At 44.9% G+C, this 24,088-nt stretch overlaps 1 protein-coding gene across 10 annotated transcripts in view; it reads left to right on the forward strand.

The window, feature by feature from the left end:
• The first annotated feature begins 21,560 nt into the window (after positions 1 to 21,560).
• SCAF4 (SR-related CTD associated factor 4) overlaps positions 21,561 to 24,088 on the forward strand; it is a 62,435-nt gene continuing 59,907 nt past the window's right edge. For 3 of the 10 annotated variants that reach the window (XM_063640606.1, XM_063640605.1, XM_063640608.1), the window contains exon 1: positions 21,611 to 22,061. In XM_063640606.1, coding sequence (XP_063496676.1) covers positions 22,032 to 22,061 — 30 coding nt within the window. In that variant the 5' untranslated portion in view covers positions 21,611 to 22,031. Of the gene's footprint in view, positions 22,062 to 24,088 lie in introns of all 10 variants that reach the window. The other 7 variants (XM_063640607.1, XM_063640609.1, XM_055279476.2 and 4 more) reach the window with 6 other exon arrangements.

Consider the following 24,088-nt stretch of genomic DNA (forward strand, 5'->3'; position numbering starts at 1 on the left):
GTGTACTAGAGAAATGGAAAACCTAGATCTCTGAAGGATTATTGAAAACTGCATCCATTACTAATGCTAATTCCTATGGACCTAGAATACCACTGCTGCCCACCAGTCAGAGAAGGGATTTATGGTGAGTTAGGTAAGAAACGAAGTTTTAAGTTTGTCACTAGGCCCAAAGAGTCCCCAAATCTGTCTTTATTTCCCCAGCTCATGAGGGTATAAGTGGAACGTATACATGTAACAATAGCAAATCCCCACATTGGCTCAAATGGCCAAGTGTAAACTCAAAGGGCTCTTCATGTACAAAATAACTCATCACAAGAGATACCATATCCCTTGGAGAATTTCAGAGATTAATAGACATGAAAGATCCAGAGGTGATGATTGCTATCACATTCCTTTTAACTCTCTAGTTTGACTAGTGAAGAAAACCAGATGGGGCTTGGGGAATGACAGTGCATTATCATAAACTTAATCAGTTACATCTGCTGTTCCAGGTGGCTTCATTTGATCAAAACAGATATACACAGACTCTGGCACTTGGTATGCATCCGTGGATTTGCCAAATGTTTCTCTGTTATGACACACACTAGAAGCAGAAGCAGGTTAGTTGTTCATTCATTTGTTCATTGGTTTGTTGTACCTGGCAAGGACAATAGTACATCTTTTCCTTACTTACCTCAGTATTGTTACCTCTCTGGTGCTGGGCTTAAGTTTGGTCTGCGGGAACCTGAACCATCTCAAGGGACATTAAGTTGATAGAATCTAGGGAGCTGAAGTAGCAGACACCAAGGATGCCTGGGTAAGAAAATTCACACCAATGGGCAGAAGAGAAATCTCCCAAAGCTACAGAAGATGTGGGACAGTGGATTTGGAGCAGAGTTGGGGGAAGTTGTTCAATGATCTGGGGGGACTAGGGCTCTTTCTCCAAAATGAAAAGCAAGTTGCTGTGCCTGGTATGCCCTATCACTAGGACTCAGGTGCAATATTTGTGGGCCTACACAGGATTTTAGACTTGTGCAATACATTTGAGTATGCCATCTGACTCAAGGGGTGACTCAATTGACTCTTAGCTTTGACAATGAGAAGTTCCAGAGCTGGTCCAGGCTGCACTGCAAGCAACTTAGTGCTTGTGACCCAACTGATTCAATGATGTCTGAAGGGTCTCTGGCCAACTCAGATATGATAAAGAGTCTGTGGCAGGCTCTGATGGGAGAAACAAAGTCAGCAACCCTGGGATTCTAGGGGAAGTCAAGACCTCTCAGCCAATAACAAACCTTTAGAGAACCAAGACTTGGGTTGCTGTGCTTCCAGTCAGCGTGACATAGCGATTGAGAACTCAGGCTGGTCCTGGGTTGCCTGGGTTCGAATCTCATCTCCACCACTTAATAATGAGGCTCTAGACCAGAGTTGTCCAATCTTTTGGTTCCCTGGGCTACATTGGAAGAAGAAGAATGTCTTGGGCCACACATAAAATATGCTAACACTAATGATAGCTAATGAGCTAAAATAAGAATAACAAAAAACAAACAAACAAACAAAAAACTCATAACGTTTTAAGAAAGTTTGCAAATTTGTGTTGGGCTACATTCAAAGCTGTCCTGGGCCACATGCAGCCTACAGGCTGTGTGTTGGACAAGCTTCCTCTAGACCATAGCCTATCTTTCCTTTGCTTCGGTTCCTCTTCTGTGAAATTGGCTTAATAGTAGAGGCTGGTTGGGAGGTTTCATGTGTAATGTATGAAAAGGGCTTAGCATGATGTCCAGCATGTGCTTAATAATACAGGTTGAATATCTCTTATGTGAAATACTTGGGACCAGAAATATCTCAGATTTCAGATGTTTTTCACTTTTTGGAATATTTGCACATACATACCTTGGGGTTGAAACTCAAGTCTAAACACAAAATTCATTTACAGTTTTTTGTTTGTTTCATTTACAGTTTTTTGTTTGTTTGCTTTTTTTTTTTTTTGAGACAGAGTCTCACTCTGTTGCCCAGTCTGGAGTGCAGTGGCACAATCTCAGCTCACTACAACCTCCGCCTCCTGGGTTCAAGCGATTCTTGTGCCTCAGCCTCTCAAGTAGCTGGAATTACAGGCATGTGCCACCATGCCTGGTGAATTTTTGTATTTTTAGTAGAAATGGGGTTTTGCCATGTTGGCCAGGCTGGTCTCAAACTCCTGACCGCAGGTGACCCACCCACCTCGGCCTCCTAAAGTGCTGGGATTATAGGCATGAGCCACCACCCCTGGCCATTTATGTTTCATATACACCTTATGCACATAGCCTGAAGGAAATTTTATACAATATTTTAAACAATTTTGTGCATGAAACAGAGTTTTGACTGTGTTTTGCCTGCCATCCCTCATATGAGGTCAAATGAGAAATTTTGCACTTGTGATGTCACATCAGTTCTCAAAAACTAGTAGATTTTGAAGCATTTCATATTTTGGATTTGGGGATTAGGGACGCTCATTCTGTGTGTTATTCAATCCAGCATGTCGAACAAGCATGAGTCATGCCAGAAACCAAACCTTACTTCAGTGTGTTCCTATCAGCCCCCTAAGCTCTCCTTAGTGGAGGTGGCCTTCTCATGAGCTGGGAAACTCTGGCACGTCCCAAACCTTTTCCACTCATTCCTTGGAACAGATGAGTCATATTAGGTCACAAACAGTTTCAATTTAGTAGTTAGAATGTTAGAATGGGTTGGGTGTGGTGGTTCATGCCTATAATCCCATCACTTTGGGAGACTGAGGCTGGAGGATCTCTTGAGGCCAGGAGTTTGAGACCAAGCCTGGACAACACAGAAAGACCCTGTCTCTACCAAAAAAGAAAACATTGGCCAGGCACCGTGGCTCACGCCTGTAATCCCGGCACTTTAGAAGGCCGAGGAGGGCAGATCACGAGGTCAGGAGTTTAAGACCAGCCTGACCAATATGGGGAAACCCCATCTCTACTAAAAATACAAAAATTAGCAAGACTTGGTGGCAGGTGCCTGTAGTCCCAGCTACTCAGGAGGACGAGGCAGAAGAATCGCTTGAACCCGGGAGGCGGGGAGGTTGCAGTGAGCGAAGATCGCGCCACTGCACTCCAGCCTGGGCAACAGAGTGAGACTCTGTCTCAAAAAAAAAAAAAAGAAAGAAAGAAAGAAAAGAAAAGAAAGGAAAAGAAAAAATTAGCTGGGTGTGGTGGCGCATACCTGCAGTCTTAGCTACTCGGGAGGCTGAGGAGGGAGCATCGCTTGAGCCCAGGAGATTGAGGCTGCAGTGAGCTGCTAGTATCATGCCACTGCACTGCAGCCTGCAACAGAGTAAGACCCTGTCTCTCTCTCAAAAAAGAGAAGAATGTCAGAATGCCAAACATGACAGTGTTAAATCTCCCTCACTGTTTGGCTGGAAGTCTGCAGCAGGGAAGGTACCATGGCCTTCTGGTCCTCCTCTTCCCTTACTCATGTGTCCCCCAACTTGCCAGTTGTGGGTGCAGTCCCACCAGGTGCATCAGAAGCGGTGGATAGGGAGAAGGAAGGGTCTAGCCCAGCTCCAACTTGGCAGCTGGCTTCATGCTGTCTCAGGGCTGGCAGATAGTTAGAGGAGGCTCTCTCTCACTTTGGTGAGCTCTTTAGAGATTTCTTTTTTCTTTTTCTTTTCTTTTTTTTTTTTTTTTTTTTGAGACACAGTTTCACTCTGTTGCCCAGGCTGGAGTGCAACGGTGCAGTCTTGGCTCACTGCAACCCCCGCCTCCCGGGTTTGAGTGATTCTCCTGCCTCAGCCTCCCAAGTAGCTGGGATTACAGGCACATGCCACCATGCCCGGCTAATTTTGGTATTTTTGGTAGAGACCAGGTTTCGCCATGTTGGTCAGGCTGGTCTCGAACTCCTCACCTCAGGTGATCCACCCGCCTCGGCTTCCCAAAGTGCTGGGATTACAGGCGTGAGCCACCGCGCCTGGCCTAGAGATTCTTTTCTGCAACATTTTCTCCCCCACTTCCTTTGACTGCAAAGAATGCACCTATTCTGGGTGGTCTCTTGCGATTCTTTAATCCCTGGGCAGGAGTTGATCCACTCCAGCCTCTATCTGCTGAGGTCTCCAGGTGGCTGCTCTCTCTCCCATTCAATCCTGAGTGTGGTCCTTGGGAAACACTCAGCATCACCTCCCATCCCAGTGTCACAGCACGGGGTATGCCACCAAAGCAGGTCTTCACCCTTCTCTCCCCCTTGGGAGAGTCAGAGCCTAGCCCATGGCCACCTTAGATACAGTCTAGGTACTCATCCTTTATGTTGCCCACCTACAAGGGACATATCTTAAAACTCTCCTGGGGACCCCTGTGGTCTTCCTCATGAGGCATGAGGTTACAATCAGGGATGGCAAACTTTTTCTGGAAAGAGCCAGGCAGCAAATATTTTAGGCTTTATGGGCTTCAGCCTCTGTCACAACCTTCCCACTGATACTTGAAAACAGCGAGAGGCTGGGCATGGTGGCTCATGGCAGTAATGCCAGCACTTTAGGAGGACAAGGAGGGTGAATCACTTGAGGCCAGCAGCTCGGGACCAGCCTGGCCAACATGGCAAAACCCCATCTCTACTAAAAATACAAAAATTAGCCGAGCGTGGTGGCACATGCCTGTTATCCCAGCTATTCCAGAGGCTGAGGCACGAGAATCACCTGAGCCTGGAAGGTGGAGGTTGCAGTGAGCTGAGATCAAGCCACTGCACTCCAGCATGGGTGACAGAGCGGGACCCTGTCTCAAAAAAAAAAAGAAAAAGAAAGCAGCCAGAGACAATACTCAAACAAATTATCATGGCAGCGTGCCAATTAAAATTTGTTTGTGCAAATAGGCTATGACCAGATTTGGCTCACAGGACAAAAGCTTGCTGGCCTCTCGCCCCAAATAGAGGGGGGTTAGAAGCCTTAAACAGTCTACTCCTTTCCCCCAAAACTCTCACTACCAATCTCCTTATCCCAAATTCTCTCTCTCTGCACCCTGATCATGTTTATTATCTCTGAGTAGGGAAGGATGAGGAATTGCTGAGAAACACTTTCTCAGACATTTCCCTTGAAAATCTCAATACATGGATTTGCCTATAGCTTTGGTAGCCAATGACAACTTGGCACCTCAATTGGAAACGACGCAGGAAGAGTTTAAAATGTGCTGAGCTTGAGAAGGCTGCGGAGTCCAGATGTGGCATCCAGCTGAGAGCTGAAAGTTGTGCCTTGAAAGTCACAAGGATGATCTGGGCATAGCCCTCATCCTCTGTTCTATCACACACCGCTTTGCCTTCTTAAACAGACAATGTGGCGCATACTCTCCCATTCCCCGTTCACTGGGGGCTGATGTGTATAGCAGCCTTGTTGTGACTTGCTGTAAAACCAGTGCCACCGGGGGTTATGGAGGTGCCTGGAACGAGTTCCTCCTAAACAGAATGGCCTGACAGTGTTGTCTTTGTGTGTTCTTGCATCTGCTTCCTATAGATTGCTGTCTATAGATCGTGTGTGTTCTTGTGTATGTTCTTTGTGTGTTCTTGTGTCTGCTTCCTATAGATGGCTGTCTTCTCCTTCACTGTCAACATGTCAGCTGTTACCTCTAGTTGCTGTCAGTTTCCCTATCTCTAGTAGCCTCCTTAACTATTTTTCTACTTTTCATATGCTGGGACTTTAAAACAAAAAGAAGAAGAAGATTCAAGATGTTAGAATTGCACTAGATAACTACACTAGGGAGTGAGTGCAGAGTGGCTGTCCCTCTAGCTGGTGGCATAAACGATCTTAATCTGTGGACAATGGGATATCTATTGTGGCTGCTATGGACTTATTCATTTATTCATGTACTCATCATTCATTGATTTAGTTTTTGTGCTTGAATGCAGGGGCTCAGCCAGGGTGCTGATATAATGCAAAAAACTACCTGTATTTAGGATGGGATCAGGATGATTTTAAACATTTTTCAAATTTATTTAGATATTCACTAAGTACATAATTGGACATAAATGCATAAACATGATCGCCATATTTTTAGGCCACTTTTTCTTTTCAGTTTTGTTTGCTTCCCCTCCTGCCTTCACCTGTATCCCTGCCCCTTTTCCCACTGTGATGTGGCATGTGCTAACAACCGAGTATACATCCTTCCACACTGCCTGCATGCTTACACAATCACACAGCCCACACTCACACTCACAGTGTCCTGCCTGTGTGGCCATTAGTCTTTGTTCTCACTCATTAGCCATCCCTTAGCTTCCTTCTTCCCTGTTCTCCCTTGCTAATAGAACTTACTTGTTCAAATAGAATGCAAAGATCCCTTGTTCTAAAGGAAAGTTGCTCATATTCTAGCCCTAGCAGATGAATCCTGACTGGTGTTCATCCAATCCCTTTCTTCTTTGCATTGGTTTAGGAATGAATCACATGGCTCATTTCTGGTTAATAAAGAGGTAAGGAGACCTGTGGGGAGACATTTCTGGAATAGCCTCCTTTCTAATTTTTATTATTTTAGTTTAGTTTAGTTTTTTTGAGACAGAGTCTCGCTCTGTTGCCCAGGCTGGAATGCAATGGCATAATCTTGGTGGAATAACCTCCTTTCTTTACATCAGTTAAGGAGCAGACCCAGCAGATACCACCCTCTCTCCTGATTCACGCTTTGAAATAGATGCGATGGGCCAGGCACGGTGGCTCACGCCTGTAATCCCAGCACTTTGGGAGGCCAAGGCAGGTGGACCACCTGAGGTTGGGAGTTTAAGACCAGCCTGACCAATATGGAGAAACCCTGTCTCTACCAAAAAAAAAATATATATATATACAAAAAATTAGCCGGCCGTGGTAGCACATGGCTGTAATCCCAGCTACTCGGGGGACTGAAGCAGGAGAATCGCTTGAACCCAGGAGGTGGAGGTTGCGGTAAGCTGAGGTCCTGCCCTTGCACTCCAGCCTGGGCAACAAGAGCAAAACTCCATCTCAAAAAAAAAAAAAAAAGAAAAGAAAAGAAATAGATGTGATGGCTGGAACTATAGCAATCATCTTGCAAGCACAAAATAACAAAGAAGAAGTCAAAAAGCCAACATGTTAAGAAAAGTCAAGCAGAATGAAAGAAAGAGTCTTAGTCCTCAGCTGCATCATTGGAACCAATGCCAGAAACCACCTACTCTAGACTTTTTATGTAATGAGAAAAATAAACCCCTTTTTAAGCTATTGATCAGGTTGTCTTTACTTGCAGCCATAAGCATTCCTACTTGAGACAGAATTTTATATTTTGAAGTGGTTTGCTATGAGAAATAGACTCTAAAATATTAATTGGCTGAGCAGAAGAGGTAGGATAGAAGGCAGTAAGATTAAATTATTCCAGGTCAGTAATTTGGTGATGGCAAAAGATTTAGGTAAAATGTGGCCAACTCTACGTGCTGTGCTATTGGGAGGAATGGTATGAAATTTCAGAATGTTGATTTTTTTATTCATTGTTACAGCTCTGTATTAGTCTGTTCTCATACTGCTGATAAAGACATACCTGAGATTGGGCAATTTACAAGAGAAAGAGGTTTAATGGACTCACAGTTCCATGTGGTTGGGGAGGCCTCACAATCATGGCAGAAGGTGAAAACCACATCTCACATGGCAGCAGACAAGAGAAGAGAGCTTGTGCAGGGAAACTCCCCTTTACAAAACCATCAAATCTTGTGAGACTTATTCACTATCACAAGAATAGCACAGGAAAGACCTGCCCCCATGATTCAATTATCTCCCACCAAGTCCCTTCCACAGCATGTGGGAATTATAGGAGCTACAATTCAAGATGAGATTTGGGTGGGGACACAGCCAAACCTTATTGGGCTCTCGGCAAAAGAGAGCCATGGTGAAGATTAATGATTTTTCTCCCATATCCATTCAGACTTTACTCCCTTTAATAATAGAAGTTTTCTGAGATTCAGCAAGATACATGGTCACCTGGTCCAAAAATACCTTTCCTAGCCTCCCCTGCACCTTGCATGGCCCTGTGACCAAGCTCTGACCAATGGGATATGAGTGAACATGAAGTACGTAACATCCTAAAACGGAAACTGCAGGCCTTCTACTTCCTCTTTCTCCATCCTGTGGCTAGAAAATCATGACAAATGGCAAAGTCACCCTGGAGTTCACATGTTGGGGATGGCAGAATCACCTCACCAGCTCTGGACTGCTCACTTCTGGAGCATTACCTGAGAGAGAAATAAACTTTTTAAAACACAATATTTGTGTTAGAGGGTGGGGGGTCCCTTTGTTTCAGCAGCTTATCTTATACCCTAACTTACCAAGAGAGGAGAATTTTTTTTTTCTTGAGACAGAGTTTTGCTCTGTTGCCCAGGCTAGAGTGCAGTAGTGCGATCTCAGCTAGCTGCAAGCTCCACCTCCCGGGTTCACGCCATTCTCCTGCCTCAGCCTCCTGAGTAGCTGGGACTACAGGCGCCCGCCACCACGCCCAGCTAATTTTTTGTATTTTTAGTAGAGACAGGGTTTCACCATGTTAGCCAGGATGGTCTCGATCTCCTGACCTCATGATCCACCTACCTTGGCCTCCCAAAGCACTGGGATTATAGGTGTGAGCCACCGCACCCGGCCAAGAGGAGATCTTAACTTAGAGACACCTGGTTTGAGAGGTGAGTGGGGGGAAAATCAGTTTTACTAAATGTGAAGTTCTTCTCCAATCCCACTTAACAGAGAGTCCCATAATTTTAAGCCTGGCAGAGTTAATAAAGGCAATTTTTCCTCTACTTCAGTTGAAGCTAATACAAGCGGATGCAGGAAAGTGACTGCCTAAGCAGGGGAGTTTGGGCACTTAGACACCAAAGAGGTGACTAAGGGCAGTGTTCCCCATGTAACTCTTTTCTATCAAATTGTCTCATTGCAATGGCCACTGAACCTATGGGAAAGGGGACTAGACAGGGCACAATGATCAGCAGCTTGGAGCCAAGAGTTCTTAGGCTTAAAGGCCATTTCTCCACAAAGCCCTTGGATGTGGTTACTTACGCATGAAATTGTTCAGAAGCAAATGGACTATAAACATACTGTCCTGAAGGAAATGTGTTGAAAACACAAAACCACAAAACCACAAACCCAGCGGGACCAGCCTAGGACTCCTCAACCCCTAAGACAATACTTCTTAACCTTGGCTTCACATTGGAATCACCTGAGGAGCTTTAAAAATTACTGCCACTTGGGTCCTTGTGACGAGATAACCTCAAAGAAGAGCAAAGTTGGAAGACTTCCTGATTTCAAAACTTACTATAAAGTTACAGCAATCAAGACAGTGTGGTACTAGTGATGAAAGGAACAGAATAATGAGGTCAGAAATAGGTCTACACATATGTAGCCACTTAATTTTAGACAGACGTTCCAATGCAGTTCAATGGAGGGAAGAAAGTTTTTCAATAAAGGATGATGAAATAACTTTTTAAAAAATGAACCTTTTGTATGTCTCACGCACATACAAAAAAATTTACTTGAGATAGGCCATGGACCTAAAATCTGTGCACTAAAACTGTAAAGCTTTTAAAAGAAACACAGAGGATATCCTCATGATCTTAGGACAGGCCAAGAATTCTTAGAACACAAAAATGCTCTAAGTATAAAAGAAAAAAACTAATAAATTTTACTCCATAATAATTAAAAACTTCTGGGAACTTCTGTCTCTCATCATGAGGTAGTAACAGGGTGCAGAATTACCACTTCACCATAAAAAAAGAAACCAGAAAACTGGAAAATACACAGGAAATAACAATTTTCAGACTTTGGACAAAAGGCAATTATTTACAAATATAAGAACTATCTCACAGATATCTCATGAGAAACTATGCAGCCAGAAAACAATGGAATGACACATTTTAAAGTGCTAGGTAGGGGGCAAACCCTGTAAATGTAGAATTCTATACCCACAGAAAACCCCTTTCAGAATTTCATGTAAAATATAGACTTTTTCAGATCAACAAGAACAGAGAGGTTTCACTGACAGCAGATGTGCACTAAAACAAAAATTTTTTTTTTTTTTGAGACGGACTCTCACCCTGTTGCCCAGGCTGGAGTGCAGTGGCGTGATCTCGGCTCACTGCAACCTCCCCCTCCTGGGTTCAAGCAATTCTCCTGCCTCAGCCTCCTGAGTAGCTGGGATTACAGGTGTGAGCCACCTCGCCCAGCCAAATTTTTATATTTTTAGTAGAGACAGGGTTTTGGCATGTTGACCAGGGTGGTCTCGAACTACTGACCTCTAGTGATCCACCCACCTCAGCCTCCCAAAGTGCTGGGATTATAGACGTAAGCATTGTGCCTGGCCTAAAACAAATACGAAAGAAACTTCCCTATGAAAAAGAAAATTGACAACAGATGGAAACTTGGATCTATACACAGGAATGAAGAGTACTGAAAATGTTAAATATGTGGGAAAATATAAAAAGTATTTTCTTGTTTTCAAAATAATGGCTAAAGAAAAAACAATAGTAATGTAGGCTTATAAAATATACATGTAGAAATAAAATATAAAACAACAATAAGCACAGGATTGGAGAGGAAATAGAGGCTTATAAGAATCACACATTATATGTCGAGTGGCATAAGTTTATTTGAAAGTAGACTGTAATAACTTAAAGACGCATATTGTAGGCCAGCTGCGGTGGCTCACACCTGTAATCCCAGCACTTTGGGAGGCCGAGGTGGGTGGATCACAAGGTCAAGAGATCGAGACCATCCTGGCTAACACAGTGAAACTCCATCTCTACTAAAATTACAAAAAATTAGCCAGGCATGGTGGCGGGCACCTGTAGTCCCAGCTACTCAGGAGGCTGAGGCAGGAGAATGGCATGAACCCGGGAGGCGGAGCTTGCACTCAGCTGAGATCGCACCACTGTACTCCAGCCTGGGTGACAGAGCAACACTCCGTCTCAAAAAAAAAAAAAAAAGATGCATATTGTAAACCTTAGATCAACCACTAAAGAAAAAGAGGTGCACATAGTAAGTTAACTAGTAGAGATCAAATAAAATACTAATAAAATACTCAACTATGCCAAAAGAAGCCAAACGAAGAGAAAAATAGTAGAGCAGACAGGACAAACCGAAAACAGACAGCAAAATGGTAGAATGAAACTCAACCCTATTGACAACTACATTAAATGTGAATGGTCTAAACAATTCAGTTAAGTCAGACATGTCAGAATGGACTGAAATGCAAGGCGCAACTATATGCTGTCCACAAAAAAATCCACTTTAAAAATAAAGACACAGATAGATTAAAGGCAAAAGGATGGAAAAAATATATACCAAGCAAGCATTAACCACAAGAAAGCCAAAGTGGCTTTATCAATATCAGGTAAAAGAGAATTCAGGGCAAAGAATGTTACCAGGAGAAAGAGAAAATTTTCCAATTGATAAGGAGCCTATTCATCAAGGAGAAATAATAATGCTAAATTTTTACGTACCTAGTAACAAAGCTTCAAAATACATGAGTCAGCCAGGCGCGGTGGCTCACACCTGTAATCCCAACACTTTGGAAGGCTGAGGTGGGCAGACCACTTGAGGTCAGGAGTTTGAGACCACCCTGGTCAACATGGTGAAATCCTGTTTCTACTAAAAATACAAAAATTAGCGGGGCATGGTGGCACATGCCTGTAATCCCAGCTACTCAGGAGGCTGAGGCAGGAGAATCGATTGATCCCGGGAGGCGGAGGCTGCAGTGAGGCAAGATCACGCCAATACACTCCAGCCCGGGCAACAAAGGGAGACTCCATCTCAAAAACCAACCAAACAAAAAAATACACGAAGCTATTGAAAGGAGAAATAAATACATGCACAATCACATCAGGAGACATCAAATCTCCTCTCTAATTGACATAATAAGCAGGTAGAAAAAGAATAGAAATCTAGAAGACTTAAATAATGCTATTAACCAACTTGATCCAAGAGACGTTAACAGAACCTAATGAAAGCAGAATATATATTATTATCCTACCTAACAAGAGCGGAATATATATTATTTTCAAGTGCACATGGAACCATCATCTAGGTAGACCATGAATTGAGCCCCAAAACAAGTCTCAATAATTAAAAAAAAACTGAAATCATATGAAGTATGATATGTGACTATAATGGAATTCTATTAGTATAATCAATCACAAAAAGATAACTGAGAAATTCCCAAATATTTGGAATTTAAACATTACTTCTGTAAATAAGAACTTAGGCAAAAGAAAAACTCCCAAGGGAAATTACAAAATATTTTGAACTAAATATTTAGGAAATACAACACACCAAAATTTGAGAAGTAAATTTAAAGTTTTAAATGCTTACAATACAAAAAAAAAAAAAAGGCTCGGCTGGGCTTGTTGGCTCATGCCTGAGGTCAAGATTTTGAGACCAGTCTGGCCAACATGGTGAAACCCCATCTCTACTAAAAATACAAAAAAATTAGCCTGGCATGGTGGTATGTGCCTGTAATCCCAGCTACTCAGGAGGCTGAAACAGGAGAATTGCTTGAACCAGGGAGGTGGAGGTTGCAGTGAGCCAAGATGGTGCCACCGCACTCCAGCCTGGGTGGCAGAGCGAGACTCCATCTCAAAAAAAAAAGGCTCTAATCAATGATCTAAGCCTCCACTTTAAGAAACTGGAAAAGAGGCCGGGCGCGGTGGATCATGCCTATAATCCAAGCACTTAGGGAGGCCGAGGTGGGCAGATCACAAGGTCAGGAGTTCAAGACTAGCCTGGCCAAAATGGTGAAACCCCGTCTCTACTAAAAATACAAAAATTAGCCAGGCATGGTGGCATGCACCTGTAGTCCCAGCCACTCAGGAGGCTGAGGCAGGAAAATCGCTTGAACCCGGGAGGCAGATGTTGTGGTGAGCCGAGATCACCCAACTGCCTGGGTGACAGTGAGACTCTGTCTCAGAAAAAGAAAAAAAAACTTGAAAAGAGCAAATTAAATATAAAGCAAGCAGAAGAAAGGAAATAAATAAAAGTGAAAATCAATGAACTAGAAAGTCCACAAACAGTAGAGCTAACCAATGAAACCAAAAACTGTTTCTTTGAAAAGAACAACAAAATAGATGAATCTCTAACCTCACTCAACAAGAAAAGAAAAAAGAAGATAGAAATTGTCAATATCAGAAATGAAAGAGGAAATATCACTACAGATATTAAAAGGGTAATAAGAGAATATCATGAAAAAACTTTATGCAATAAATTGACAACCTTTAAATGGACAATTTTCTGAAAAAAATACAAATGATCAAAACTCACTCGAGAAACAGAAGACCTGAGGAACACTACATCAATTTTAAAAATTGAATTATTAAGATAAAACCCTCTCATAAAGAAAACTTTAGGCCCAAGTGACTTCATTGGTGAATTCTAATAAATCTTAAGAAAGAAATAATATCAATTCTACACAAGCTATTTTAGAAAATAGAGAAGGAGGTCGGGTGTAGTGGTTCACGCCTATAATCCCAGCACTTTGGGAGGCTGAGGCGGGTGGATCACCTGAGGTCAGGAGTTCGAGACCAGCCTGGCCAACATGGTGAAACCCCATTCCTACTAAAAATACAAAAATTAGCTGGGCGTGGTGGCAGCCACCTATAATCCCAGCTACTTGGGAGGCAGAGGCAGGAGAATCGCTTGAACCCAGGAGGTTGCAGTGAGCCAAGATCGCGCCACTGCACTCCAGCCGGGTGACAAGAGCAAAACTCTATCTAAAAAAAAAAAAAAAAGATAACAGAAAAGGAGAGAAGCACTTATCAAATAATTTGATGAGAGCAAGCTACCCCGACACCAAAACCATTACAAGAAAAGGAAAACACAGACCACCAATACCACTCATGAATATAGAAGGAAATATTTTGACAGAATCTTTGCAAATTGAACCCGACAACATATAAAAAAAGTAATATCCAATAACCAAGCGGTTTTTATTACAGGAATGCCAGGTTGGTTTCACATTCAAAAACCAATCACAGGAATTCATTAACATAATAGAATAGACAAAATCACATAATCATCTCAATGAATATAGCAACGGCATCTGACAACATTCAACACCCATTTGTGATTTTGTTGTTGTTGTTTTGTTTTTTGAGACGGAGTCTCGCCCTGTTGCCCAGGCTGGAGTGCAGTGGTGTGATCTCGGCTCGCTGCAACCTCCACCTCCCAGGTTCAAGCAATTATCCTTCCCCAGCCTCCCGAGTAGCTGGGATTACAGGCGCACAGGTGCGGCGCCACCATGCCCAGCTAATTTTTTGTATCTTTAATAGGGACGGGGGTTCACCATGTTGGCCAGGCTGGTCTCAAACTGCTGACCTTGTGATCCGCCCACCTTGGCCTCCCAAGTGCTGGGATTACAGGTGTGAGCCACCACGCCTGGCCAGCATACTTCCTATTTTGTCTTGTTTTCAGTTGTGTGGGGTGTTTTTTGGTTTTTTTTTTTTGAAATTAACAAGTTGATTTAAAAATGTATGCAGAAATGCGAAGATCACAGCATAGTGAAAACAATTTTTAAAAGAACTATGTTGGAGACTTTAATTGATTTACTTGAATTACTAGAGAAATTAAGACAGTGGGCTATGTATATGTAAGAGAGGTATATAGATATATATAAAGGAACAGAGTACACATATGTGGAACTAGATCCACACATATGTGGTCAACTGATTTTCAACAAACAAGGCAAAGTCATTCAATGGGGGAAATGATCGTTTTTTTCCAACAAATAGTGCTGGAACAACTAGATATCCTAATGTAAAAAAATGAAGCTTGATATTTATCTTATCTCATACACATACATTAATTCAAAATGGATCACCAACTTAAACACAAGTGCTAAACTATAAAGAGTCAAGAAGAAAATACAGGAGAACATTTCCATATCCTGGGGATAAGCAAAAATTCTTCAATATGACAGAAAAGCACCAACCATAAAAGAAAAAAGTAATAAATTATATCCATCAAAATTAAAAACATCTGCTTTTCAAAAGAAAATGAAAAGGAAAGCCACAGACTGTGAGGAAATGTTTACAACACACATATCTGACAAAGGACTCATATCATTCAATAGCTTCCTATTGAAGCTTCCAAATGATCCATTTTTTAAAGGGCAAACGATTTGAACACTTTACTAAAGAAAGTATACATGGCCAGGTGCAGTGGCTCACGCCTGTAATCCCAGCACTTTGGGAGGCCGAGGTGGGGGGAATCACGAGGTCAGGAGTTCAAGACCAGCCTGGCCAACATGGTGAAACTCCGTCTCTACTAAAAATACAAAAATTAGCTGGGCATAGTGGCATGTACCTGTAATCCCAGCTACTCAGGAGGCTGAGGCAGGAGAATCACTGGAATCTGGGAGGCGGAGTTTGCAGTGAGCCGAGATCCAGCCACTGCACTCCAGCCTGGGTGACAGAGCAAGATCCCATCTCAAAAAAAAAAAAAAGAAAAGAAAAAGAAAGTATACATATGGCCAATATACACATGGAAAATACTCAACATCAGGGCAAGGTGCCAGACTCTGGAGGAATAGTTCCTCGAGGAAGGAACTTATCTGTGTTTGGGCTTATCACAGTATTCCACACACCTACCACAGTGCCTATCCACAAGAGATGTACACATTTATTTTCTGAATGAATGAAATAGCAAATGTTGGATTGGCGTGGCCTAGTCCTAAAAGGTGACATTTCACTTCAGATGAGACTGGTTTTTAATACTTTCCATTTTGGAAAGAGAATCTTGGATTCCTAATCCTAAGTAAGATAGGAAGTGATGAAGAGAAATTGTTTTCCTTTATTAGTTACTCATATGCTCACTGTTGCAATCATAGCTAAGATGACAAATCCAGAACATTTTAGGTTTGCTGCATACTTACTTGTATGTTTACTTTTTTTTTAAGGAGCTCACTCTTTCTGACAATAAAACTGGCCTGGTGTGGTGGCTCATGCCTGTAATCCCAGTACATTGAGAGGCCGAGGAGGGCGGATCACCTGAGGTCAGGAGTTCAAGACCAGCCTGGCCAACATGGCAAAACCGCGTCTCTACTAATACAAAAAAAAAAAACAGCCAGGCACGATGGCAGATGCCTATAATCTCAGCTGCTCAGGAAGCTGAGGCAGGAGAATTGCTTGAACCCAGGAGGTAGAGGCTGCAGTGAGCCGAGATCACTCCACTGTGCTCCAGCCTGGGCAACAGAGTGAGACTTCTTCTCAAAAAAAAAAAAAAAAAAAAAAGTGATACATGCCTTCTGTGAGGAGTATGAAAAATGCTGAAAAATTAAGAAGAAAATGAAAATTCCCTAAAATCCCATTGCCCAACTGCCGTGGAGCTCTTCCTTCTTGGAGTTCCTGCTTTCCACACGTTTCATTCCATTGTTTTGGCCCCAACAGCATAAAGGGCATGAAGACAGAAGATGCACAAAAGGAGTCAGGTGGGTCCCTTGGGGATGCAGGGATACCCATGTGGAATTCCCCAGGGGGCAGTGGGCAGTTGAAATGCAGTTCTAAACCAGGAGAGAGTTCAGTCACATCCCTAAGTGATGAAGAGGAAGAATCATAGAGGTGTCAGGGAAAGCTTCAGAAAGAGGAGGAGGCAAGACAATAAAAAGGTAAGCCACAGACTGGGAGGAAGTATTTACAATACGCATATCTGACAAATGACTTGAATCCAGGAGGCTGGCCAGGGAAGGAAAGCAGACCAAGGAGAAAGAAGTCTCATATAATACAGCCAGTTTATACTCTCTCCAGAAAGTATATGGCATAAAGCATTAGAAAGAACGCATTTTCAAGGCTGGGTGCAGTGGCTCATATTCACACCCATATTCCCAACACTTTGGGAGGCCGAGGCAGGAGGATCACTTAAGAACAGGAGTTGAAGACCAGCCTGGACAACACAGGAAGAGCCTGTCCACAAACGAATTTAAAATTAGGCCAGGTTCGGTGGCTCATGCCTGTAATCCTAGAACTCTGGGAGGCTGAGATGGAAGAATTGCCTGAGCCCAGGAGTTCAAGACCAGCCTGGGCAACATAGGGACATTAGCTGGGCATGGAGGCTTGTACCTGTAGTCTCAGCTATTTGGGAGGCTGATGTAGAAGGATCGTATGAGCCCAGGAGGTCGAGGCTGCAGTGAGCCATGATCACACCACTACATTCCAGCGTGGGCGACAGAGCAAGACCCTGTCTCAAAAACAAACAAACAAACAAAAAAACAGAAAGAACCCATATTCTCTTAAATTCTTATCTATAAATATTTTATTGGACTCTTCAGGCGTGAGATGCTTTCTCTCCATATTCTCTCTACCTGTGGATTGTAGCCGGCATTCCTTTCAAGAAAATGAGTTGGCTTTTGAAGAACACAGAATTAACCAGAATATTGCTTCCTGAATGTCATCGTTTCCTTCCTACGCAAACAGATTTCATCTACTCTTTTTAAAAACATAAGTTTGTTTAGAATGGCTTTTCAGAACTATTTTCACACCCACATTATGAACAAACGAATCTGTTTCAATCAATGTTCTTTGAAAGAAGGCAAGTTTGCAGATGTATTAAATGTCTTGCTGATTTTTATCTGTCACGTTTATTTCTGAACCTCTGGCCATCTTTTCAATAGGCTACATTCCTACTGCTTCAAAGTCTGCTCACAAAGGACAACCCTCATGAGTTTTTGTCATTTACCCAAAATTTCCTATTAGAAGGTTTGACTCCTCTGCCTGGAGAGATAAAGATGGAAGTCCAGCAGTAGCTATGCAAATGGCCGTGAGATGTTCCAGAACAGATACAGGTGCTGCTGTCTTCAGAGCAGGAAAATGCTAGAAAATGCTGCCAAGGCACCCAAAGTCTAGCTGATACCAACTACTTGCTAAAAGACCTCACAAACACTGTCAACATAAAAACCAAACAATCCTATCCAGGAAAGAACCTCCAAAATCTTTTAACTACCTCAAGCACATGGATCTTAGAAGCCAAATCTTGTTTCTTGTGCATTCAAATCTCAGTAGAATGGTACACAGAAAATACCCGCTTTGGACTATCACTCTCTCATTCAACAACCATTATAGGCCCCAATAGCTGTAAAGCACCGAGTCCCAAGGCAACCTGCCCAAAGCTTACCTCACTACTCTCCTCCCAAGTCCTCCTTTCCAACCCCAGCTTAAGACTTCATCCTAGGCCGGGCGCGGTGGCTCACGCTTGTAATCCCAGCACTTTGGGAGGCCAAGGCGGGCGGATCACGAGGTCAGGAGATCGAGACCACGGTGAAACCCTGTCTCTACTAAAAATACAAAAAATTAGCCGGGCGTGGTGGCGGGCGCCTGTATTCCCAGCTACTTGGAGAGGCTGAGGCAGGAGAATGGCGTGAACCCGGGAGGCGGAGCTTGCAGTGAGCCGAGATCGCGCCACTGCACTCCAGCCTGGGCGACAGAGCGAGACTCCGTCTCAAAAAAAAAAAAAAAAAAAAAAAAAAAAAAAAAAAGACTTCATCCTTCCTTAGCCAAATCTATTTCCCTGACTCACAAGAGGAAAGCACACTGTATGAATTGGGGAAGGGGGATCCCATTTGGCTTTGTGGATCCATTTTTAAGTTCTGCCACTCTTCACAGAAACAGGTAGAGATACAGCAGGGGCACGTCGTGTCAGAATGCAGACTTTTTTTTTTTTTTTTTTTTTTCAGATAACAGCAATACAAGGTAAGAGGTGCTATGGTGGAGTCATAGAAGCATATACGGTGGAAGATGCCGAGACTGGCTGAAAGGAGAGTAGGGAAGCTTTTCCGCATAGTGCCTGGCACAAGGTACATGCTCAATACATGATTAATGAATGAAAAGGCAGTGACATCTCAATATCAACTAGATGTTAAATGGGCCTGCCTATATAGAGGAGCAGAGAGGGGTTTTCTATGAGAGCAAAGGCCCAGCCATGTCAATTCCCAGATGTGTCCAGAGAATGACAAAACCTGGGTTGGGTTGTGCCCTGGCAATAGGCTGGAAACATGGTGTGGGGATCTTGGACAGAATTTGGTAGACAGTAGATCTCCAGAAATGCCAAATGCCAAAGGGTAGGAAACAGATCTACTCACATCTGTACTTTTTTTTTTTTTTTTTTTTGAGAGGGAGTCTTGCTCTCTTGCCCAGGCTAGACTGCAATGGCATGATGTCAGCTCACTGCAAGCTCTGCCTCCCGGGTTCAAGCGATTCTTCTGCCTCAGCCTCCAGACTAGCTGGGATTACAGGCACGTGCCACCATACCTGGCTAATTTTTTATATTTTTGGTAGAGACCAGGCTTCACCATTTTGGCGAGGCTGGTCTCGAACTCCTGACCTCAAGTGATCTGCCTGCCTCAGCCTCCAAAAATTCTGGGATTACAGGCGTGAGCCACCGCGCGAGCCTCATGTCTGTACTTTCTAATGCAATGTTAGTGGTCTTGTGGATGACAGCTGTTACAGAAGCAAGATGGATTTAGAAAATATAATGGTAGTTCAGTTGGAAGATTAAAAAGTAGTGATAGGAAGTGGTAATGAAGTAGAAGATGAGTGGACCCGAAAATAAAATTTGAAAACTACTTTGTTTGTTCCTTAACAAGTAATTAAGAGTACACTACTCTCATCTCAAAACAAAACAACACACAAGCAAACACTCTCACTTCCTCCTGCAGGTTTTTTCTGTTGTCTTCACAACTTGCCTTCACAACCAAGTTTCTATAAACTTTCTCCTGCCTGCCTTCCCCTTTGATACACATCAGTCTAGCTTTTGCCCTCACCACGCCAGCCTACACGCAGGACAAGCTCCCTGCATGTAGCACCCGTCAGGCACTTTCCAATTCTTATCTTGCTGGACTTCTACTCCCAGCACCAGATAGAGCTGATCACTTCAGAGCTCTTTCTTCACCTCTTCTTACCTCCAACTTATCCCTTACATACCTGTCTTCCTGGGCTTTTTTTCCCCCTATTTCAGCTCCTTCCACCACTAGCTGTGCACTAATGACTCCCAGATTTCTATCATCTCAGCCATCGCTCCTGACTCTGCAAGTGTTTACCCAACTGCCTCCTAAACATCCTCACTTATTTGTCCCAGGGGCAGCTCAAACTCCACAGGCCCCAAACGGAAATGATCCAGCTGTGTGACCTTGGGCACATTAGTTAACTCACTCCCTGAATTATAAAACGAGGGCATTACTAATGGACACCTCACCCAGAAGCCTGTTACGGAGATTAAATGAAACAGTACAGAATAGCATGTCAGTAGACGCTGGCACATGGTAAGCGACAAGTGTTAACCATCATTTTGTCTTCCCTCAAACCCATGTCTTCTTCCCCATAAATCCCCTACGTTGACTCATAAACCCACCGCCCATGTCATTCATCAAGTCAGGCTCTGGGCATCCTCCTTGACACCCCCTTTATTAACCTCACAGTTATTCTGCCTCAGCCCTTCCACTCCACTTCCTAAACATCTGTCCTTCCTTCTCCATCGCCACCACCTTCAGCCCTCATTTTCCCAGGGGCCTGGGGCTATTCTTTCCCTGTCCCCTCTTACTGCTTTGTACCATCCTTCTGAGAGAACACTGCATCCATCACTCCACCTTCCCCTTTCAAGGGCTCCCCTCTGCCTTAGAGGGGCAAAATCCAAACTCTGGAAGAGCAAAGCCTCTTTATGGTCTCACTCTCCTCTCTCAGTCTACCTTGCTCCTAAAGCTCCAGCTGGTCCTCCTTCGGGGGAGGTGATGGTGGCAGTCCTCATCAGGCTGTGTAGGCCTCTCCTCTCTCCAGATGTAGCTCAGGTGCCACTTCCTCTAGGAAGCTTTCCTGGACTTCCTGTCGGAGGCGCATCTTTCTTGTTTCCCAGGGCCTCTGCCCTAACACTAAGCATGCTTTTATAAGTATCTGCTCAGGTGCCTGTCCTCTCCACTAAACTGTGGTGTTTTCAGGCAAAACAATTATCTTTTATTTCCATGCCCTCAACACCAGGCAGGCAGTAGGTACTCAAGGAAAGTGATCAGCATAAAGAGTTTTGGCCAAAAATGAAACAACTTGGTTTGAGGAATCAGCGTGAAAGTTAGTGAATCCACTCCTCTCGTGGCACAAGGCTGCACAGGGGTTCCTTAAGGCCTGCGCGGATATCCAGTGCCTGAACGTCTTTTTCGGTGTTTTAGCTCGCGCAGAATTAACCTGCACAACTACAGCGGACACACAGCTGCACTGGCATTGGCAGAAGCTTTTTTTTCTTTTCCCCAGCAGAGCGCACGAGGGCCTGCAAAGGCACGCCCAGAGAGCCGAGGTTAAATCCTGCGCCCTTTGTTCGCGGCAGCCGAGAGCCAGAGGCTCAGTGCCCGCCGCCCCCGCCGGGTGCAGGCCCGGTTAGGGCCAAGCGTTTCGCAGAGACGCACCCCGGGAGCACCGCATCGAGCGGAGCGCGCGTGCGCCACGGCTTGCTCTGGGTCACCCTCGCAACCCTGGGATCCCGCGCTCTGCAAGGCCGTCTCCCCAGCCCGCGGCCGCCGCCGGCGGGAAAGCGCCCGGCGTCCCGGCGTCACGCGCCAGCAGCCAGGCACGCAGGGCGGCACAGGGCGGGACGAGGCGGGGAGGGGGCGGGACCAGCGCGACGGGGCGGAGCGAACGCCGGGCACAGGAAGCGCCGGGAGGCCTGAGCCGTCCCAGGGTGCCCCGCGCGGCGTGGACTCGGGCCGCTGCCGCCATCCTGCTGGAGAGAGGGAGAGCGAGGCCCGCCCGCTCGCCGGCCGGACCAGTGTGAGCCAGTGCGTGAGGGCGCGGGGGGCCGTGTCAGCGAGACGCAGAGCGCAGCCGCCACCACCAAACGGACATGTTGAAGACCAGCGCTGCCGCCGCCTCCTTTTCCTCATCCTGCGAACAGGACTGAGGGGGCCCGCCACCTCTCCGCCTCTGCCTCGGCCGTCTGCCTCGCCGCTTCGGCCGCAGCCTTTTCCTGCCCGGGCCTCGGGCTCCGCCGCTCGTCGCCTCCCCCCGGCCACTAGGCCCGGCTGGTTTCCCGGCCCCGCTCCGCCGCGGCGCGAGGTCTATGTGACCGGCGGGCCGGGAGCAGCCGCCGCCGCAGCGCGAACATGGACGCCGTCAACGCCTTCAACCAGGAGGTAAGGGGTGTTCGGGGCAGGGGAGTGCCGGGCCTGCTGCGGGAGCCGGGGCCCGTTTCTCCCGCCGCCGGAGGTTTAAAGCTTTGGTCCGGGTGGGGACGCTTCCTGCCCCGGTTCCGGGGCGGCGGGGCCTGCGCGGAGCGGGGCCTGTGGCCCGGGAGAGGTCGCGGCGACCACGAGAACTGACCCCGCACCCCTCCCCCCACTGCCCACCCCCGGACGGCGACCTCGGGCTTCCCCCCTCGCCCCCTTGCGGCCTCCCCCAGCCCAAGTCTGTGCCCGTTCCTCTAACTTGGCCCTTTTTCGGGTCTGGGCGCCCTCGCTCTCTGCTCCGCGAGCCCCGTTGTCGGGTTCGCAGTGCCGGGAGCCCGCAAAGGGCTAAGAAAGAAGCGCGGGCGGGCGTGTGGGGTTGGGGGCGGGGGAACGGGAGCATCTGCCGGTCGTGGGGCTGGCGGAGAGGTGGCTTCAGCTCTCCTGTTGCTCAGGCCGCGGCGCGTCGACGGCTGGACTCTGATCCCGGGTCTGGGAGGAGTTGAAGAGGGTGTTCATCCCCCTTCTCCGGGATTCACGCACTTGGGAAGTAGGGCTAATAAACGGAGAGGAGGTGGTCGTTATAATTTAAAGTCGTGAACATAACCCTCTTACAGGCTCTATGGCTCCAACGTGACGCCTAAAAAGTTGAATGGGAGAGGAGTATTCGCTCCGCCTTAGTCCGCTAGAAAGCTGGCGTTGTCCTCCAGTTCCCTACCCTCGCACCCCCTCCCGAGGTAGTTAATCCTCGGCTCCCTTCTACGAGGACATTTACATGTGAAAACCTCTCCAAACTGGGAACAAAGCTGCCTGCGGCCTTAAAGTTCTCTAGTTGTTTCTCTGTTCATTCCAGGTGTTGCTTTTGGAGTGTAGAGTCCATACATCCTATTTGTCAGAATCGATTTGGGAGGAGGAGACTTGACCATTGATGATTTAAAATGCAGTTACAGAATGGGAACTGTTGTCATGGGTTGAGTTGTATTGTCTTCCCTTTCCAAATACCAAAGATAAAGCAACACTGAAAAATCAAATGTAGTAGTTCGAGATGTGTGGATGTGGCGTTAAAAACGTGCTGCGTCTCACAGATTTTGCAGGTTTACTTGTAACAATTATGGTGCAATAACTTTACTTTAGATTTGCAGTGCCATAATATATGGGACTTTCCAGTTACACTGCAGTTGAGACAATTTGTTGCCATATAAATTATCCTAAAAATGATTTTGTTCAATTGATGGGTACATAAAATGCCCTAACTGCAGAAGTTGCAACCGGTATTGGACAATGTCTTGTAAAAGTTCAGTAGTGATGATTTCAAAACAATAAAAATAATAATGTCCTAGTTTTTGATCGCCAGAGAATTTGTGATAATGCTTCAAATATTTCAGGGTTGGAAGTTGGTTGTTTTCTAAAGGTAGAATTCACTGGCATGTTGGCTCCTGGCTCCATGAGGGCAGGAAGTTTCAGTTCTTTTCCCCCCTTCTCTACCAATCAAAACAGACGCCTTGCAAATAATTGTTGAATGAGAATTTAAACAAATGGCACAACAATAGTTAAAATATTTCAAGTACATTTTTCTCCCAACAATGAATGTGTATTTTAAAAATTTATTTCAGAATCGGAAGAATGAATGTTTTTGATGAAAGAAGAGGATTTTTAGTTTATTAAGATCCAGAAGTATTCTGATTCAGGCATTATGGAAGTTGACATCAAGCACATTGTTAAGCAGAGTATTTTCTATTAATCCTGAAAAGGCACAATCAGTAATTTTTACTTTGAAAAACCTAAGTTAGGAATGGTATTGATTCCTTCAAAAAGGGAAGTGATATTTGACCTTTTAAATGTGCAAAATGAGCATTTTCTTATCATTGTTCATTTTCCAGTTCATTTCAGTTCTATTCCTAGTCTTTATGAACTGCAAAGAGTGCCAGCTCTTTTCTGCTAAATTAAAATTCTTCTAGAGAAATTAATCTGACTTTAAAATTCATCTTACTGTGCCT

The sequence above is a fragment of the Symphalangus syndactylus genome, chromosome 5 (assembly GCF_028878055.3).
Source record: "Symphalangus syndactylus isolate Jambi chromosome 5, NHGRI_mSymSyn1-v2.1_pri, whole genome shotgun sequence".
Lineage (NCBI taxonomy): Eukaryota > Metazoa > Chordata > Mammalia > Primates > Hylobatidae > Symphalangus > Symphalangus syndactylus.